The sequence below is a fragment of the Lactuca virosa genome, chromosome 2 (genome assembly GCF_052849685.1).
Source record: "Lactuca virosa cultivar CGN04683 chromosome 2, Lactuca_virosa_CGN04683_v6, whole genome shotgun sequence".
Taxonomy (NCBI): Eukaryota; Viridiplantae; Streptophyta; class Magnoliopsida; order Asterales; family Asteraceae; genus Lactuca; species Lactuca virosa.
In genome coordinates this window covers 193387248-193408784 of record NC_136427.1, presented here as the reverse complement: position 1 = coordinate 193408784, position 21537 = coordinate 193387248, and the positions used below count along the sequence as shown (strand labels likewise).

The window sequence follows — 21537 nt, the reverse complement described above, 5'->3', positions numbered from 1 at the left end:
TAGAGAGAACTCTTGAGATCAACTGGAAAACCCAACTCTAGTTCTTCAGATCCAAAGATCATAATGAAATCAGGTATATAATCGTTCTTTCATGTTTAAGTTTTCTTTTAATCAGATTCGAGATTAAAGATCCAAAGTTTATGCTTCTGCATTTTATGTTTTGGTTATGAAAAAATCACCAACATTTACCACCAACAATTTTGTTTAACTTGTATCAGACCATCACATCAAAATCAAACTAGATTCTTTTCTCACGACTTGCAGTTATTAAGACGAATATGCCATTTACCACAGTTTGTAAATTGTAACTATTACAGGAATTAAATTTTTTTTGGATATTTGATCAAGTACATGCATCTGAATCACTATTTGTAAATTTCGGATAAATAATTTTTTGGATATCCGGTTTGGAACACCCCTATGTGTTACTTGGTCCCCATGCTTTTCAAATAATTTGTGTTTCTCAATCATTTTACTAAAATATGTATTACCTAATATTTTTTAGTTTGTTATATTTTTAATTAACCACCTTGGTATATTCAGATTGAACAACTTAAAATTGGTCTTGGTATCACTAAATAGTATTGATGACATTATTCTAACACTACAAGTACGTATGTCACATACTAAGCTCAGGATACATAATCTGAATTGATTTGATAGTTTTCTTATTCATGGTTGTTAATACTCAAGATATTACTACTCAAGATGTGTATAGGGGTCACTCACGGATTAAGTTACCTTCATACTATCTCGAACACCCCCAAAAGCATTTAATGTAGCAATAAACAAAAATAGAAACACACATTAACATTAATTTATAGCATTTAGTCAATGAATATCGGTATCTTTTATCAAAAACCAACCTACAAAATACAAGCCAAAATATCATGTATATACCAACCATTTCTAGCATTTAGTGATACACAGACCAACCATAGTTTGTTCAGGCTAAATATATCAAAGTGATTAATAAGAAATAATAACAAGCTAAAAATAAGTTAATTAGGTAAACATATTAAAGTAAAATGGTTACGAAACACGATTATTTAAAAAATAACTTAAATTTGACAAAATTGAACATAGATTGGAAAACACGATTATATAAAAATAAAATATGTAAGACAAAAATTCAAATAAAATTTATTAATTTTTTTATAAAATAGAAACTTTAATAAAAAATTTAAAATTGATTGAAGTTATGTTGTATTTAAAAATAATAGAGTGTCAAAATCGAAAAAATAATAAAATATGGAATTTTATGCGATCTCACCGTGCCATGTCAATATTCAATTTAAACTCAATATGGCGACCAATTTCAGGAGATGTCTCAGTGAAATAGTTAATATTGAACAAATTGAAAAATGCAATTATTGATTTAGAAAATTAATTAATTACAAATGTTGAATATAGTTACTTTTGTATCGTAGATATTACACACAAACATGAACCATAATTTTTGTTGTTTCAAACCTTAAAAATTAAGAAGAAAACATCTTAATTGCGAAAACAAACAAAATAATTATGATCATATAACACTAAAGTCTTAACATCACAAAACGGATATAATGTGTGACCTACATAATTCGAAATGAATCGATGAAACTCTATGCGGCTTTTTAAAACTTACGACGGTTGATTTCAAGTTGAATAGACAAATTTTTTAGGCTTAACTATATAATAAAATTCGAGAGGTGGAATCAAATCGTGTTAAGATCTTAAGATCCTAGCCGGGATCTTAAGATTTCACTATTGTGACATCCCCATTTTCACGGCCAGAAAAGACCGATTTTGTTTATGCTTTATAAAAATCAGAGTACCTCTTTTAATAAAAATGTTGCGGAATTTGTTCCCAGTAAAACATGATAAATACGTTATCAAAGCATTTCCGAAGAAAAGTATTTTTATTCATTTTAAAACATTTGGGATGTCATCGTCAATACAGAAACATAAGCATAAACAGAACTTACATTCATTATCACTAGTGATTTATATCTCCTTAATCTCTCAGTGTAATGTGACTTCATATCAACACCTGTGATATAAATAAACTGAGTGGGCAGGTTGGGAAACCTGGTGAGTACATAGGGTTTTCAACCCACAATAATATAATTATTATGTTTAAACAATTAAACAATCAACCCAATTACCCATCCCCATTATCTTCTTTATTCTACCCTAAGAATCAACTATTCCTCGTTCATTTATTCCTAAGGATTATCCTAAGGAATCGGCACGAAATCCATCGTTGCCAGAGTCTACTCAATTGGCACTATGTCGCATAGTCGCCAGGTTTTAGGCACTAAGTCTCATAGTCGCCAGGGTTTATACAACAGGCACTACGTCGCATAGTCGCCAGGGTTTAGGCATTACGTCTCATAGTCGCCAGGGTTTAGGCACTACGTCTCATAGTCGCCAGGGTTTGTTTATCGACAGTCGTTTCCGAGGATCCACTCGCAATACATGTCAATGGATTTTTAGAGTACACCTGGTGAATACACAGTTCAAAACACCTACAGGTTGCGAGCCTGCTAGTGTCCACTGGACTGTCTAGAATAGTCCATGGTTGTCATCCATACTCTGCTGAATGACGGGGCCAACACATGGGTAAAAGGCTTCTCTCATGGTTTACCTCTCACCCTTATCTCATGGTCTATATCACTTCTCTTCATTATATTTTTGTCACACAGCAACTATTTCATCTACCCATGTTTTACCCAACACATTTTGTAGATATAAAATACATATACAGTTTAAATCATTTAAAACATGTATAAAAATCTTTTACCCAACACAGACGCCAAGTATACAGACAATATGCACACATAGCACGTAATTTCTATTAAATACTTTGTATCTATGTGTAAGATGAAAGGGACTATGCACTCACTTGAAAAGGTGGTGATTCCGAACTCAGACAGCGCTTCGCTTCTTAAAAATAATTTCCTTCAACGAAACCTAGTATTATTACCACTAGAGTTTAGTATATTATTCGCCGAGACTAATTAATAGTCTAGCTATTATTACTATTATATAAGCGTTAAAAAATACTTATATAACCCATAATAATAGCCCAAGTACTTATTATAAGTTCCTAATAACGTTACTATAATTAAATAAAAGCTATATTAAAAATAGCGTAGGTGTAGCTCACTTACAACGAGTTTTATAGAAAACCGGGCTTTGCTTGGAGCAGTGTTCCCGAGCCGAAAAGCTCTTCTTCTCGGAGCCGTCGAGCACTCCGGGGCTTCCACCTCGTGCTAGGGAGGTTCCCTAGGCTTTTCGGGGGGTTTCGGGGCTAGAGAGAGGTTCTAGAGAGAGAGTAAGAGAAGAAAGAATGAGAAAGGTGTGAAGAAAATGAGGGTGGGAGAGGTTCTATTTATAGGGTGAAAAATGGCTGAACTTGGTGCCACATGTCACCATCTAGTGGCAAGACTTGGGGAGAAAACAATGGCCAAGATTGTGCCACATCACCCATTTTCGCCGACTTCTAAAATCCGTAACTTTCACATACAACCTCCGTTTTTGACGTTCTTTATATCCATGCGTTGGTAAAAATAAGATCTACAACTTTCATTTTGACTCCGTCAGCTAATTCTCGACCGATCTTAAATTTAACAGTACGAGGAGATTATACTGTTAAATGTCCGCGTAAAATTCATAACTTCTACATATGGACTCTGTTTTCGTCTGTCTTTTTACCTTTGAGTTCCTATTAATGAGATCTTCAATTCTCATTTAGTTCGTGTAGGCCAAAAACCGCTCGATCTAAAATTCGAGTTTCGGGCTGTGCACTGTTAAGCCAAATCTTAGAAAATTCATAACTTCCTCATACGAAGTCAGATTTGGGCGTTCGTTTTTTGTATGTTCTCGGTTTAACGTATACTAAAACATTTTGGTTAGATTTCTAAGGCTAAAAATTCCTCCATCGTAAATTCACTATTTACGTCTCCCGGTGTCGTGCCAGTTTTGCCGTAAAACTTCGGCGGACCATAACTTCTTCGTTATAACTCGGATTTCAACGTTCTTTATATGTACGGAACCCTTGAGACGTATTCTACAACTTGGTTAAGATTATTTATTCTAAATAATCTTTTGTCAAAAATTCGTTTTCGACCCCTATTATCTCTAAATTGACTAGCCCGGATCTACGGGCGTTACAACTATAGATATTGCTTCAGATAAATTCTATTGAGATCGGGATCATTTTTGGCTTGTAAAATCTTAAAATTATAAGATTTAGATCGGGATCTTAATAATCATGGATAGGTGAGGCTTGTTACAAAATTCAAGTTAGTTTTAAAAACCAAATTCAAAAAAATGAAACTAAGATATTGCTCATGCAACAAAATATTAAGTTGAATTAAAATTGTATTTTTCACTATAACAAGTGAAAAAAAATTATGTAATATACTAAAGATTTTATCTAATAATTAATCGTCTACATTTTTTTTGTTTCATAAAAAAGTTGAAATAATTTATAATTTATAATTTAATTTATGATTTATAGTTTATATTTCAACTCATCGATAGTTATCAAATAAATAAATCATAATAAAAAGTTCAAGTATTATATTTTAAAAAAGAAAATATTAATTGTCTTTTATAAACGTGTAAATGTAAATTAATAGCCAATAGTCCGTATACGGACGAATATATAGAGTTGGTGAAAGGTTTAATCTTTTAAAAGATACAATACAATAAATTTATTTATTTACAAAATGCCAAGTAATTAGACAAAGACATACCACCCACCCATGCATGGGTTTTCAAGATTTGCCATTTTTACAAATGGTTTTAACTCTCCTTTTAATTTGAAAGAGCAAATATGTTATCTTTTAATGATATTGACCACAAATTATATATATATTATCTTTGTGTTTTTGTTTGAAGTGGTAATACATCAACAACTTTTTATGAATATTATGTATTTATTTTATATTTTGACAGTTTACTCAGTCTACTATTTGTCATAAATCATGAATTTTTATATTTAATTTAAAATATGTAATATAAACCAATACATGATATAAAAATGAAAGACACTTTGCTTGCAATCTCCTTCTGGCAACAGCTGGTTTGGCCTCTCCATACCTCATATTTGGTTGCGTTCATTTTCCTTTTTCTTATGAGGTTTGAAAAACAAGCCAGCATTATAATTTAATTATATAACTAATAAAATACAATTTATTTTATGTCTAAAGACGTTTAATTTTCAATTTATTGTCAATAAAATGCAACTCCTAATATCATGTATTAATTAGTCAAAAAAAAAAACACAATTTTGATTCTTACTTTAGGCATTTTTTAAAATGGGTTATTCCGTCTTATAAAATTGAAATTTTCGTTGATTTCATATAAAAAAAACACTTTGCATGAACTCGTGAGTTGGCTAACTCACTAATGCAACAATCAATCATGACTTGGTCTAATCCAAATAATTGATTGCATATAATTTGTGTCATAATTTATAGCATCTTCCACGAATCCCACACTCATTTCTATTATAATTAAATTATATTACATCTTATCTCTTTTTATATAAATATATGCCACTTCTCTACAGTCTTTCATACACAAATCATCAACTCTCTCTATCTCTCTAAACAGAAGGTGAGAAAACATAAACATGGGTTCTTCGACATTGTTCAAGTCCTTGATGCTCATTGCTGTCTTCATCAGCTCATGCACAGCACAAGCTCCCACCGCCACCCCTACAGTCTCTCCAACCGCCGCCCCTACACCTGCACCCGTCATCACACCACCATCTCCCGCTCCTACACCGGTTCCATCTCCTTCTCCTTCACCATCTCCAATGGCTGTACCCTCCCCTGCACCTTCTTCTGTATCCCCTACTACAGCTCCATCACCGGGTGGACCTTCTGGTGCTCCATCGCCAGGTCCCTCAACCGGACCACCTGCTGATCTTCCACCTAGCGGAACCTTTGTTGATGGCTGGGTCAACAGAGCTGTTATCGCTGGGACTGCACTCGCCGGAGCATTTTTTGCTGTTACTTTGATGTGAAGATGAATGCTTGTTTTATATAATTAATTATACGGTCCACATTTGTTTTTGTTTCTCTCTTTTGAGTTAGATTCTCTTTTTCTTGTTATTCTTCAGATTATCATTCTTATATATATTACTTGTGTATTTGTGGGTAATTTTTTTCATAAATTGAACACTTTATTTAATATATATACTTGATTTAATATATATATATATATATATATATATATATATATATATATATATATATATATATATATATATATATATATATATATATATATATATATATATATATATATATATATATATATATATATATATATATATATAGGGGAGGGTTCAATTGAGAAAAAAAAAGGTTGAGAATGGGGGAATAATTCTAGCCACTCATTTATTTTTGCCACAAAAGCCTCCGTCGTACCAGCGGAAATGGGAAATGAATAGACATGTGTTTTCCAACAAAAAATATTTCCTTAAACTATGTTAATCATTATCTTATTATATATACAAAAACATAGTTTTTTTCGTTTTTTTTTAATTTTTAGAAGCTATTTTTATCAAAAAATGATTTTAAATATACCAAAATTCATGATTATTTATTCTCTACAAATAGACATCCATATTGATATAGTTTTAAGATAAAATAAAAAATTTATTTTTTTTATATTTTCAGCTATCGTTATTCATAAGTGAATAAAAATGCATCAAGTTTTATTACAGTACATTCGTTATTCACTTATGAATAAAAAATATGATTTATTTTTTTTACAATTTAAATATCATTCATATATGAATATAGCATATAATAAACATAGTATATTCATATTTACATATTGGACGATGTATTCACTTGTGAATATTAACATAGTATATTTACTTGTGAATATTAGATGATATATTCACTTATGAATATTAAATGATATTTCATATGTGAATATTACATAGTATTACATGGTATATCACATGTGAATATTACATAGTATATTCACTTGTGAATATTAGATGATATATTCACATATGAATATTACACAGTATATTCACATATGAATATTACAAGGTATATTCACATATGAATATTACAAGGTATATTCACTTGTGAATATATTCACTTATGAATATTAGAAGGTATTTTGACAAATATATATAATTTTTATATGTTATTCACATATGAATAACATACAAAATTGCATATTTGTTTTGTCTTTTTAATAATCATATACTGATTCAGGTGAGAAAACATATTCATATGTGAATATAACGTGGTAATTTAGTTTATGCATTTCATCAAACAGTTGGAGTGCATACAAGTTAACTATTTTAAAAATGCTAAAAACATCAAGTTATCAATTCCAAAATCATCATATACTTCCGATTTCGACTTTAGATGCGACATCCTATGTCTGATCGATTTCTCATTTTGATTTTGATTTTCGAAAATCCGATTGGGAACCTGTGAGTACCGATTCTGAGTCCTTCAATGTCGACTGTGACTGCGAGTCCAGAACTCCGATTCCAATTTCATGAACAACGAAGAAATTCCGATTCCAACTGATTTCGTTTGCGAATCTGGGAAATTCCAGTTCCAAATCCGTTATGAACTTTAACAAATGCTTGCAAGCTACGAACATTCGGAGTATTCAACAAAGAAATCGATGAAATTGATGAATTTGTGTTGCGAATCTGTCTTGAACGGCGAACCTCCCAGCCACGAATATCGATGATTGATTAACACTGGATGATTGTTGAAGGTTGGAGGAGAAATTTTGATGATGAACGAACTGTTATCGAATTCTCTATAGTTACGTATTTGAGATTGAAGGTTATTAACATATTTACAAGTTTGCCACCGTGTCTTTTTATGCTTAGATTAAATGAGTGGCTGAGAATGATTCCCCCATTCTCAATCTTTTTTATTTTCTCAATTGAACCCACCTCTCTCTCTCTCTCTATATATATATATATATATATATATATATATATATATATATATATATATATAATATAATATAATATAACCAAATAATATTGTCTAAACTCATATAACTTTTGGATCATATAATGAATGGATTAAATAAAAAATATGCATCATTAAAATTATCTATGCACAACACTTAATCACATACATGCAAGGGCATAATGGGGTTTATGCATCTATACCACCACACATCTCATTCTCAACCCTAGTTCAACCTTTGAATCGATTACTTTTATCTTCTAAATCACACCATCATCCATCAACACTACCTTAGCATCCCCAGACCACTAGGTAATGTCACCGTAAACCTGTTGGCAAAGAGAGCACAAGTATATGATGTATGAAAGTAAAAGGTGTACTAAATCAATCATAAAAAATCCCTTATATAGGCTTACAGGAGATAATGATCAGCTACTAAAAAGGAAATAGAAATAGAAAAAGAAAAAACAAAATTGCCAAGGTGCTAATCAAGACTACTAATTAGCATTTATTCAAATAAAAACTTGAAAATAAAAAGACTTTGAAGCATTTTGATTAGCAATTAATCAACACACCCCATTGCCTCAAAGTTGCACACACCCATCTGCATTATGAAGTCTTCAACTTTTACTGAAGGTAACGACTTGGTTAGGATATCATCCACCTGTTGATTTGTTCCACAATACTTCAACTCAATCATGCCCTTTGCTATAATGTCGAGGATAAAGTGATAGCGAATGTCGATGTGCTTTGATTGACTGTGAAAGACTGCATTCTTTGACAGAGAGATTGTTGCTTTGTTATCACACCAAATCGTTGTTGCACTAGTTTTCTCCCAAAGGAAATCTGCCAACAGTCTTCTTAACCAAATAGCTTGACAAGTTGTTGATGTAATTGCTACATACTCTGCCTCAGAAGATGACAAAGCTACTATTTCTTCCTTCTTAGAACTCCAAGATATAGCACCTGAACAAAAAGTAAAAACATGGCCTGAAGTACTTTTTATGTCATCTACACAACCTGCCCAATCACTATCACTGTAGCCATATAGCTTGAAATTTGACACTTTAGAATACCAAATCCCCAAATCAGTAGTGCCGACAACATATTTCATAATTCTCTTTGCTGCTCCAAGATGATGCCTAGATGGACAATGCATGAATCTAGAGACGACACTCATAGGAAACGCTATGTCAGGCCTAGTATGAGATAAGTAGTTCAGACCACTAACCATACTTCGATAGTACCTTGCTTCTGTCGCCTCTGTGCCATCATTTTTTGACAACTTCTCATTCAAATTCATAGGACTATAGGCTGGTTTGCATCCTAACATGTTGAACATTTTGAGAAGATCCAATGCATACTTCCGTTGAGAAATAAAAATGTCATCAGTACCTTGTTTGACCTCCAAACCAAGAAAATAATGCAACACACCCAAGTCCGCCATCTTGAATTTTCTCATCATACAAGTTCAAAAATCATCAACAATAGACTCACTAGACCCCATGTATATCATATCATCAACATACAAACAAACCACCATGAAATTGTCTGTACCATACTTCTTGAGATACAAGGTTGGCTCATTTTCACTCCTTTCGAAACCATTCTCCAGAAAATAGGAATCTATTTTATTGTACCAAGCACGCGGTGCTTGTTTTAGGACATACAACGCCTTCTTGAGTCTATAGACTTCTCTTTCTTTGCCATGAACAACAAAACCTTCCGATTGAGAAACATAAACTTCCTCATCGATTTCTCCGTTTAGGAAGGTTGATTTCACATCAAACTGGAACACATGCCAATTTAGTTGAGCAACTCAGGCTAAGAAAGTTCTCACCATTTCAAAACGAGCAACCAGAGAGAATGTTTCATCAAAATCGACACCTTGTTGTTGGGCATATGCTTTAGCCACGAGTCGTGCTTTACACTTCTATATACTCCCATCTACAGCATATTTAGTTCTGAGCACCCACTTGAGTCCTATAACATTCTTGCCTTCAGGTGGATCAACCAAATCCCAATTAGCATTTCTTTCAATTGCCTCCATCTCACTAGACATTGCAACATGTCATTCTTTACACTTTGCAGCAACATCATATGTTACAGGATCAGAAACATATAATGCATAGTTACATGTACAATAAATTTCTTCCAACGATCTGAACTTCTTTGGAGGAGTTTCATTAGATGAACTGGATGGAGAACTTGGTGGTGAAGATGAACTTGAACTGCTATCAGATGAACCTGTATTATTGTTTTCTGCATCATTGTTATCTGAAGTTGGAGGGGCTGTCTCAAAACGGGTGCTACATCTATACCATCTTTATCTAAAAATGGAATAAAACTTCCATATTTTTCTTCTTTCCAAGACCAACTAGCATCCTCATTGAACATCACATCTCTACTGATAATCATTTTTTTGGTAATTGGATTGTACAACCTGTAAGCTTTGGATTGCAAACTATAGCCGATGAAGATGCATTTTTCTGACTTTTCAACAACTTTATGGCGGGCAGATTTTACTAATGCATACACTATACACCCAAAGACTTTCAAATGGCTTACCGTAGGCTTAGAACCTCTCCATGCTTCATAAGGTGTCCTGTTCATAACAGATTTTGTCGGAGCGATGTTGAGAAGATACATAGTTGTTGCTACCGCTTCCGCCCAGAACATATGTGAAAGCTTTCTTGCGTTCAACATGCTTTTAGCTTTCTCCATCACACTTCTATTTTTCGCTACACAATTTCGTTTTTCTGTGGAGTGTGTGGTGTCGTAAGCTCTCTACGAATACCATACTTTTCACAATACTCATCAAATTCTTTCGAGAAAAATTCACCGCCCCTGTCTGTACGTAAAACCTTTATGAAACTATTAGTTTTCTTCTCAACAAAAACATGGAACTTTTTGAACATTTCAAATGCATCAGATTTCAAGATTAGGAAATAAACCCAACTCATTATACTATAATCATCCGTAAAGAGTAGGAAATAATGATTACCACTCAATGAATCGGTTTTCATGGGTCCAAAAAGTCCGCATGAATTAGCTCAAGATGCTTAGACTGTAACCCCCTGTTCTGAATCGTGTTCCTAATTCGGGACTGTGGCCCGAATATGGGTTATCATAAGGCTTAGGGCCTTTAAAAGAGAGAGATCTAGACCCATTTGGGTACGGACGATGTATTGGAGGTAATCCGGGAGTTGGGTGGTACACTGGAGCCAAGTGACATATCGGTAGAGTGGTAACTCGAGGTCTCTATGGATTTGGATTTTCGTTCAGAAGGTTTTGAGGTGAGGGTAAGTTGATAGATGTGGAGAGCTTCTCGCCACCTTTCTGTAGGTATAAAGAACGTCAAAAACGGAGTTGAAACGAAGAAGTTATGGTCGTTTGAAGTTGGAGTGGTTCGGGTGAGTGATCGTTAACTTGTTAACCAAGTTCATTCAAGGCTCACGATGTGAGCGTTAACGGCTCACGACGTGAGATGCACCTGATGCACAAAAACCCTTATTTTCGGGTATTTAAAGGTATAAGATGATTAGGGTTGCTTCTACTCCGCCTCTTTTCCCTCCAAGACCTCTGGAAACCCTAATCTAAGCCTCTATTGAGCCCTTGAGCAATTGTTGGTGTTTTGGTGTGTGGTTTCCTTGAAGAAGAAGAAGAAGAAGAAGCTCTTGGGGAGTTCCATTTTGGCAAGATAAGCTCATCTTTGTGGACTAGCTGAACTTGTGAGCTCCAGTAAGGTATAAAGATCCTACCTTTTTCACTTGAGGTTGCTAGATCTAACTTATTGTGACCTTCTTTGCATGGGATGTTGAAGTATCATGCATGGGGTCCATAAAGTTAGCAACTTTATGGACCATTGAGTCATTTGCTATGCTAGAAACCTTAGATCTGGATTTTGGTGCAAGTTATGAGCTTCAAGTTTGAATCTTGATGTTTATACCCATCTTTTGACCTAACTTGTATTTAAGTCATGTATTGGACATATGTGACTAAAAAGCTTGGATTTTTATGGTTCTTGGGGTCAAGGAAGGCCCTCTAGACTGTCCCATGTTATGGCTTAATGGATTAGGAGCTTAATGCTCATTTTTTGTCAGATCAGGACTCACGACGTGAGGAATGAAGCCTCACGACGTGAGTACGTATTCGAGGAAGTTTCTGGACAGTAACCACGACCTCACGACGTGAGCAGCCCCTGTGCAAATTTTGGATTCTTTGATGATGGGATAGCTTGGTTTTGGACTTGTCTTTTGGTTTGGGCTCTTAATGGGCCAAGGATTTGAGAGTAATGGACTTCTGGTTGGGCTTGCCTTGCTAGGCTTGCCCTAATGGGCCCCGGATGATGAATTGGGCCTTAGTGGGCCCAATGTATTTAGACCTTGATTGGGCCCAATGGGCTTGGACCTTTGGGCCATCGAAAAGTCATTGGTCCAGAAAAGTAAATGGGCCTTAGGAAAAAGCCCATGTAAGGGTTTGGGCCCAATTTGGAAAATTGGGCCATTGATGGACTCTATTGGACTTTATGGTTTTGGTTTTGGACTTTAGTTATGGGTCTTGTTGAGATACGAGGGTAAAATGGTCATTTCACCCCAAGGTTGGATTATGGTTCATGGTTTAGAACTTAGTTGCTAATCGGATATTGTGTTGGTAATTGTTAGTTTGGGGAAAACCGTCAGGGCAGCAACTAGGGAGTTCGGGCAGCGAGTTCAACAGTGCAAGGTGAGTCTCCTCATTGTTTGTATGGGTCTACGGCCACAATGTCGGCCCATTTAGTTTATGTATGGTAGGAAGACCCGGGGGTTAGCCCTAGGCATTATGCATGAAAGACCAGGAGGAGGCTCCTGGAACACAGTATGTTATTATGTATGGTAGGAAGACCCGGGGTTTAGCCCTAGGCAATATGTATGAAAGACTAGGAGGTGGCTCCTGGCACACTGTATGTTATTTTGTATGAAAGACCAGGGGGTGGCTCCTGGCACACTGTATGCTGATTAGCCAAGTAGAGTAGTATGTATGCTAGTTGTCTTTGTGATGCTTGTATGGAAGACCAGGGGTGGCCCTTGGCACTTGTCTATAAGACCCAGGGAGTGGCCCCCGACTTGGCAAGAAAGACCACGTGGTGGCCCGTGGCATAATGGCAAGACTATGTTTTGGCACATAGCATTTTATTTTGTATGATATATGTATGGATCATGGTTATGTATGGCATGTATGGATCAGTTGATATGTATGTTATGTGATATCTGGGGAACTCACTAAGCTTCGTGCTCACGGCTTTCAACGATTTGTTTCAGGTACTAATGTTTTTCCAAGGAAGGAGCTCGGGGCGATCGCAACACATCACACCATGTTTTCCGCACTAGATGATCTTTGGGATTTAAAACTCTGATAATCGTTTTATTAAGAATGCTATTATATGATTGAGCAAAATTTATTAAGCGATTTTTAATTAATCAAAACGAAATTTTTAGTCTTGAATTTTGGGATGTTACAAGTTGGTATCAGAGCCTTGGTTTGAGGGATTCGGGCACACTCTCGGGTGTGTCTGGACTCAAACTGAGGACTTGATATGAAAATTTTCAAAAAGGAACTTGAAAAGTATTTTAAAAGAGAAAAGAACTATGAAAAGAACAAGGTGTGTGATGCGTGCAATCGATCGAGCTCAAGTAAATGGTTCCCAAAATACCAATACATGTTTGATATGTGATATGATATGATTATGTGATTCGCATGCTAGATTATGGCTAAGGATCTAGGAGAGATGCCTTTGAATGCTTATGTGAACTTGTAGAATTGCACGCTAGAACTGATCAGCCAGTAGTAGGATGGCCTGTTTAGGTTATGCCTGATTGTATGAGCCCTTGAATTGCATGCTAGCATAGATTCCTACTAAGAGGATAAAATGGCTTGTTTGGTTAGATTATCCGTTTGTCTGAATGCTGCTTGCTTTGTGCTTTGTGGGACTCTGAGTGATGGGAGTTAGCTACTAGATGAATACGTTAAGCCACATGTGATCAGGGTTGAATAATCTCAGAGTGCTGGACTTGACCCTATTGCGCAACTCTTGTCTGAGTCTAACCGTTGTAGGGATGAGTCCTTTACTCGAAGGATTATCCGAGCCTCGTCACATGTGATGGTATTCATGTAGTGGTAAATTTGCATCATGAAGAGTCTCTCAGCAGCCGAGGCATGGGTGGGTTCGGGAACCTAGGAAAGCCTAGGAGGAGTGTGACAGAGTGCAACAAAAGTAGAAGGGACTTGGTGAAGTCGAAGCAATCCTTGAGGAAAGTACGGATAGATGTGGAAGGTAGTATGGGCCCGTACTACTGAAAGCAGAGGATCCGTACTCGAGTCAAGGAGGGTCGAGATAGAACCAGGAAACTTGTAGTATGTGAGACCTTCTGAGGTTACGTATGACCCTGACGATTATGTGTTTCATTTCAGAATGGTAATGATTACGCGACACGGAGCAGGAGGACCAAGATCCGGTTCAGGATCAGGTTCGGGTGCAGGTTTCGAGCCAGTGGATGAGGGACTACGCGAGTTCATCGCGTCTGAGATCACGAGAGTTATCCTTGAGTCGACCCCAATGATTTTCGGGTCGATGAAGGAAAGGATTATCGAGTTGATGGAGGACCGCCTTAGGGCGTTCCGGAGTGATATGACATCCAGCCAGTCAAGATCGCGCACACTGTCCTTCAAGGAGGGGGAGTGGCGCGCCAGACTTCCACGGGGTGAAGGACCCCATTGTTGCTAGGAGATGGATTGCAGACATTGAGTCTGCACAGTTGACGAGCTTCTGTCCTGAGGGTTCGAAGGTTCGATTTGCTGCAGGATGCTTGAGGGACAGAGCTAGAGACTGGTGGGAGTCAGTTGGTGATTCCTTGGGAGCCTCAGCCATTGAGGCTATGACCTGTTCCGACTTTGTGACCAGGTTTAGGGCGGAGTTTGCACCGGCTATGGAGCTTCAGCAGCTGGCCAGGGAGTTCCTAGACATGAGACAGACGACAGAATCGGTGGCGAAGATTACCGCCAAGTTTCGGGAGAGGGCCTTATTGGTGCCTCAGTATGCAGGGGATGAGGAGATGTGGAGGACCCGCTATCATGACATGTTGAGAGCTGATATTCGGGAGCATGTCAGCTTCTCAGCATGCCCGACCCTGGACTCTATGATTGCCAGGGCGCGGGAAAGGGAGATTGATTTGGAGCACATTGCGAAGAGGATGTTAGATCAGATGTATACTTTGGAGGGTCCCGGGAAGAGACCCAAGACTTCAGATCAACGATTGGTAGGTCGGTAGGGCCGAAGTCAGTGCAGCACGTGCGGGAAAATACATGAGGGAGTTTGCCGTTCCAGGGGTTCAGGCTGCTACAAGTGTGGAAGTGATGGTCACGTCAGCAGGGACTGCCCACAGGGGGCAAGCCCATTATGTTTTCACTACAATCAGGTGGGCCACAAGAAGGCCGACTGCCCGACGATGAGGGGAGGAGCAGGGAGTGCGTCTGCCCCGACTACTTTGAGGATTACGGATAGGCGAGAGGGTAGGGCCTTGCAGTGACAGATGAGGGAGATCCGGATTACAGCATGGAATGTTGCAGGTATGTATCAATTACTATTTTCGATTTTGTATGTATTATGATAGTTCTTACCTCGGTCTCATGTGATAGTATGTATGAGTTATCTCTCTGCTTGTATTCAAATTGTATTTTCGGAATTGTCATATGCCAATTGCATACTAGGAACTATTAGTAGCTACTATAGGGTCATTTCTCACTTCGGGTTCGAAGTGTCCAGTATTATCTTAGTTACGGCCGAAATCGGTTCAGGAGCGTTACGTGGAGGTCTGTGGGCAGGGTCCAAGGAGTGGTTATCCACCATCGTCAGGATTCGGTGGTTTTAGTCTTGGTGTTTAGGATAGCTTTTGGAAGCATCAAAGGAAGTGGTCTATCACTGAAGAGGTTGCTCTTAGCATTGGTTATTTGGACCTTAAGGACATCAGATCGAGCACTTGGGATTATCAGTATTGGGAATTCAGAAAAACGTTCATCTAGTCTTTAGTAATTGTGCGGTATTTGGAGTAGGCTAGTAATGGATCACTAGCAAGGTTAGGCGTTGGTAGTCAGGGTGCCTATCGTGTAAGGAAGAAAGGAATGAGGATCCATCAAGTCGCGCATATTTTAAGGATTTAGTCGAATCTAAGTGGGGGAGAATCGCCTAGGGATTCAGAAGCAGAGGCGGTCTTGAAACTGGGATAAGTTTCGCATTCATGCCAGGCAGCAAGGCAGCCCCGAGCAGCTGTAGGGAGTGAGGGTAGTATGAGTTGGAAGTTCGGAAAACTTGCCAACATTGAGGTCTCGTTCTCGTGATGGTTGATAGCAGGTCTTAAGAAATCAGGACGGGGATTTCAGTCAGGACATGAGTTCAACTTGGGATATTAGATCGTGCGTGTATGCTCGACCTTGGAGTGAGTTTGGATTAGTAGGCAGCGAAAGACCATGGTCAGCGGTGGAGACTGTTGGGTTATGAGCATTCTAACACTCCTAAGTGTACATGCAACCCTAAATACCTTGGATCTATGTTTTCTCTATTATACATACAATTATGAACATCCAAGGTATTATCCTAATCTAGCATACAAAATAATAAATATAACAAGATAGAATACATACCTCTTTGATGTAGAATGTCTTCATGAAGCTTGAGTGCCTAGTGCCCCAAGTGTGACACCTCAAATGGTTCACACAACACCAAATACACTTGGAATAACTTGAGAGAAACTTGAACACTCCTTGAAATCGTCTAGCCCTCACACTCACACATTAGTGCACGATTTCTTGAGCCATGGGATTCTTTTATATGGTGGATATTAGGGTTACACCATGTAACTCATAACTTTACCCATTCCTTATGCTCCATGGATTTTAACCTCCATGGAGTATCCATGGGTCACCCCATGGACTTAGTCCAACATAAGGAATCTTGGATCACAAGCCCACATATATAAGAATGAATGATTTACACAATCAACCCATATATTTAATTAGTCTCCTTTTGATCACTTAATTAATTCCAAATTAATTCTTGATCAATACTAATTAAATAACCTTATTAATATATTAGAACTTATAATATATTAACCAACCTTAAGTGTTATTTCTCTCATTATAGTCTATCCAAATGCATGATGCCATGCAACCCAAATGGACCATGCCGGGTCGGGTCAAGTCTTACCAATTATAGTTATGGACTTAGACATTAATCCAACAGTCTCCCACTTGGATAAGTCTAAAACTATTATTGCGTATGACTTCAGGAACCGATCAGCAATCGTAGCTCTCAAAAGCTTCTGTCGAACTCTGACCTTGTCGATGAACTCTGACCTTTGTCAATGACTTGTCCATTAGATAAGGGATCATATATTCCTCCATTCTGGATATCATATGGACTGAGACATGGATTATCAATCATTTTCTCTGTCCATTTGTTGTTTCCCGATTTCCGATTCATGATGACTGACTGATTGAACAAATCAAATCAGTCATGGCTTGGCCAAGCACTCACATGTATCATCTTTAAATCATCGAGGGGCCCACAAATATCGCTTTTATCCCGAAGGTAAAAGGAATGGATAAACTTTGACTCATATGGCTTGTTCTACTACTTGTTGAATCATACACACAGGCACGTTTTATAACATCGAGTTACCAATGCGTTTTCGTGCAATCAATGTATAACCAACTCATAGTAACAACTCATATCTCTAGGTTTGAAGAATATAAGATATTATCGTCTCATGATCACTCGTGATAAAATCCATGAAGTGATTCAAATGAGCGCAGGTTGAATCCAATACTCAGAACTTATGAGTACTCATGAGTGTTGTAGCACCACTTTGTCCACCAACTTGGACCTCTACAAACCAACCCATGACAGTCTTGATTCATATCTACTTCCAACATATGACCGACTGTGGATGGTTTGAATAACTTAATCATTCAGGAAGAGCGACTTAGTTATTCTGGAAGTCAAAACATGCAAAGTGAAACACAAGAATAAATGAATCAAATATGGTATCAAACCCTATGAATATAAATAAACACTTTTATTTATCACCATACTGATTACTCATTATTCATTGTTTCGGTTTTATCAACTTTATACTTGAATTTAAAACAATAGTTGTCCCATGCTCCAAGCATGTACACTATGTTTTCTAAACACTAGTCATGCCATACACCAAGTATGCATATTATGTTTGTCTATGATCTTTACTTTGTAAAATAGATCAATTGAACATCACTCCAATGATCCTCTTTTCACAGTCCCAAATCCTTACTGCAAATGCAAGAATTCCAAATTCATGCCATTTACTGAAATCTGTTAGATTCTAAACTTATATGCATTGATCCTCTTAATGATTATGCACGAAGTCAGAAAGACTTGACAACAATCATTACAGAGCATTCCAAAGGAGATCAGCTCCTTGGAAACATCCTTCTTTCATTAAGTTTCCTAATCTTACACAGATTGAATAATTTCTAACTTTGAAACATTTCCATATTCCATTTTGACTATCACTTCTGAATAAGAGTTGCCTCCTTACAGATTATGTCAATATGGTCCTTCCAGAATTAACATTATACTTCCAACTGTCCTTGAGCAACCAATCTTTGGTAAACCTTAGATTGTCCTCAACAATTGCTTAATCATTTTAGTCATATCCAATTCTAGACCTTTTCCCTTCATAATGCCCCAGGCATTTGGAAAATTTTAGAAAGGATGAATATAGCACATGTAATCGATCCTATATCCGAAGCATATGGGACACGATTCATGATGTCTCACATAAATACTAAACCAGTCTTTTGCTATAATATTTTCATTTCAATTTGCCAAGTTCTCAAAATTCAGATTATGAAAAGGGATGCCGTAATCATAATCGAATTTTAGAACGCAAATAATGGACCCATATATAGAATTTCCTTATGTTGAGCCATTCCAACATGAAATTCATATATATATCCTTGATTAAATACGATTAAAATCTCAATCTAAGCTTTTAGAATTGAAATGAAGTATAATTTCCTCTCCCTTAATTATAGCAAAACAACTTTTTCAACCCCTGCAACCTCACGAATTGAAACTTTTGTTTTCTATAATTAACATTGCTAACTTGCAACCTTTGTCATAATTATCATGCTCCCACTAACATGATGATTATTAGCATAACACTTATGCTCCCACTAGCTTTGACATGTACTCAGAAATCAGCTGACTTTCTTACCAAAGTTAAGATTTCTGATACTAGATTGTTTTGATAAAACTTTATCAAAATCATACACCTCTCTTAGATAGCTCACATGTGTGTCTAAACAATTTTAGAACTATGAAAAGGGATGCCGTAATCATAGTCTCAATTGTTTAGACCTTTGCCACTTCTCACAAGTCCATGTTAGTGTGTCGGTAAACCACACACGCTCCACTAACGACTTTGAGAATGCAAATATCACAATTGCTATCTAGCTAAAATCTACTTAGTGAAAGTGTTTCCTCACCATCATTTTCATGAATCTGAGAGAAACCTTATGACACTTAGATTTAATAGTGTATGTGTTCTTATCCATGTGAATTTGTCAAAACCATAATCACAAGACAAGGTTAGTGACAAATCCAAACTCATATTGATTAAACTTGTGCAATCTTAGATTCTTGCCATTTGGCAGCTCAGGTGCCTGCCATTGCTTCCAAGTAGTTGTGCAACCAATTGAGAACTCTCAGAACTCCTATGCAAAGCCAACTTGAATAGGCACAAAAATTTCAACACGATAGGTTATAAACCTCAAGTCGTGTGCTAGTGAAGGACTTTAGGTTTTATTCTTGATTAAGTCTTGAAACTTTCAAGAGCTTTAAGACTCCCACTGTCCTCTTGACATATAAGACTGCCTTGTCAAATTCTCAAGAGATAGTGCGGATTCTTTATCAAGACTAACACTTTACACAATTGGCCTAAGTTGGTCTCTGTTTTATCCAAAACATCACAACTTACCAATTTCAAATGTACAAGAGTAGATAACCTTTTACTCTTACATTTGACTAGTGTTAACAAACCCTCTTTAAGATATGTCACTCAAGTTACAATCTTGGAGTATGACTCTAAGAGTTTTGGAACGAAGTATGACTCATCTTTTTGATTTAACCATTTCAACAATTCATGACTCCTCTTCTTAGTCATAAGAATGCACTAAGATGACTTTAGAGGACCAATTGTGATATGGTATCTTAATCATTAAGATGATCATAAACATGATACTAAAGTACTCTCCCATCTTTTCAGATTTGAGAAACTTTTATCTTTCTGCCATACTTTGATTCTTCTTATTCGTTCTGTCTCACATTGAAACTTCTCTAATGCTACAGACTTATACTTAAACTTATAAGTATAATCATATTTACTGAACTTAAGTAAATCATGACGAATAGTCTTCTTGATCTTTTGTGGTGGACTTGACCAGTGCACAAGAATGTGTACTCGATCCCTTAGTCCTTTCCTTATTCATATAAGGAATTAGTCTTAATTTTCCAAGCTGAAAGTTCTCATTCATCATACTATACAACTTGCATGATTCCAAGTTTCGGTCCAATTGAACCTTGGGTGATGAGAATCTTTCCTTATTTGGTAATATTAGACACTACCACAACCGAAAGAATCAAATCCATTTTTCCAATATTGCTATCAATGGAATCTTATAAGCAACAACTTTTCACAAATGCCATTGTAAGGATACTTAAAATAAATAAAATCAAAACCTTTTTCTTTTATTTTAAAACTTTGCGGAAAAACTTATCCTTACAATCCATATGAAAACCTTGTTGTTATCTATTCCTAAGCATTATAAATATCATAACTCTTAAGTAATAGCCCAAAATTCTGATCACCGAACCATGCGATTGAAATCCATCTTCGCGATCAGAATCAGCATGTACTTAATAGAGTTAGACAATGAACTTTACTTGAAGTAGAGCCAAACTTATTGACTTTAACATCCTTAGGTAAATTTGGCAGCTTCGTAACCAATGCCCCTTCCTTTGGCAATATTTACCTATGGACCCTTGACAATGGGACTATCTCAGACTTCACCTCTCTCTTTACCATTGGGTCAACCGAGTTGACTATGGCCGATCCCTTTCCATTGGGAAGAGAGAGCTTTACTGGATATCCAATGTCATCATTGTCAATGTCCATAGCGTTTTAGGAAGTTGATCTTAGCAAATAGATAAGATCATTAAGGGTCTTGTCTTAGTCTGTTTCATAGGATTCCCAAAAGAACTCACTATGTGACTTAGAAAGTAGTTGAGCCACCAACTTTCTCAAGACTTTGACACCCAACTCTCCCGGCTTGTCAATATGTGACTACATCTCCAAGATGTGATCACACCTAGACCTTGCCTTGCCAATAGGGCTTGAGTGACCTTAAACTTTTTAGGAACTTGTGGGTTAGGGAGAATAATTGGAGGAGGTGAAAGAAGTATGATATCCATGGGACATCATCTTCATTTAGGAAAGCT

General features: G+C 36.6%; 1 protein-coding gene across 1 annotated transcript; it reads left to right on the top strand.

The window, feature by feature from the left end:
* The first annotated feature begins 5556 nt into the window (after positions 1-5556).
* LOC145159939 (uncharacterized) lies at positions 5557-6162 on the top strand. Its single transcript, XM_079078991.1, has one exon. The coding sequence runs from the start codon at positions 5630-5632 to the stop codon at positions 6023-6025; it is 396 nt and encodes a 131-aa protein (XP_078935117.1). The 5' UTR covers positions 5557-5629; the 3' UTR covers positions 6026-6162.
* The last annotated feature ends 15375 nt before the right edge of the window (positions 6163-21537 follow it).

Coding starts and splice junctions, on each gene's coding strand:
- LOC145159939 (XM_079078991.1), top strand. CDS start 5,630: ATGGGTTCTTCGACATTGTTCAAGTCCTTGATGCTCATTGCTGTCTTC.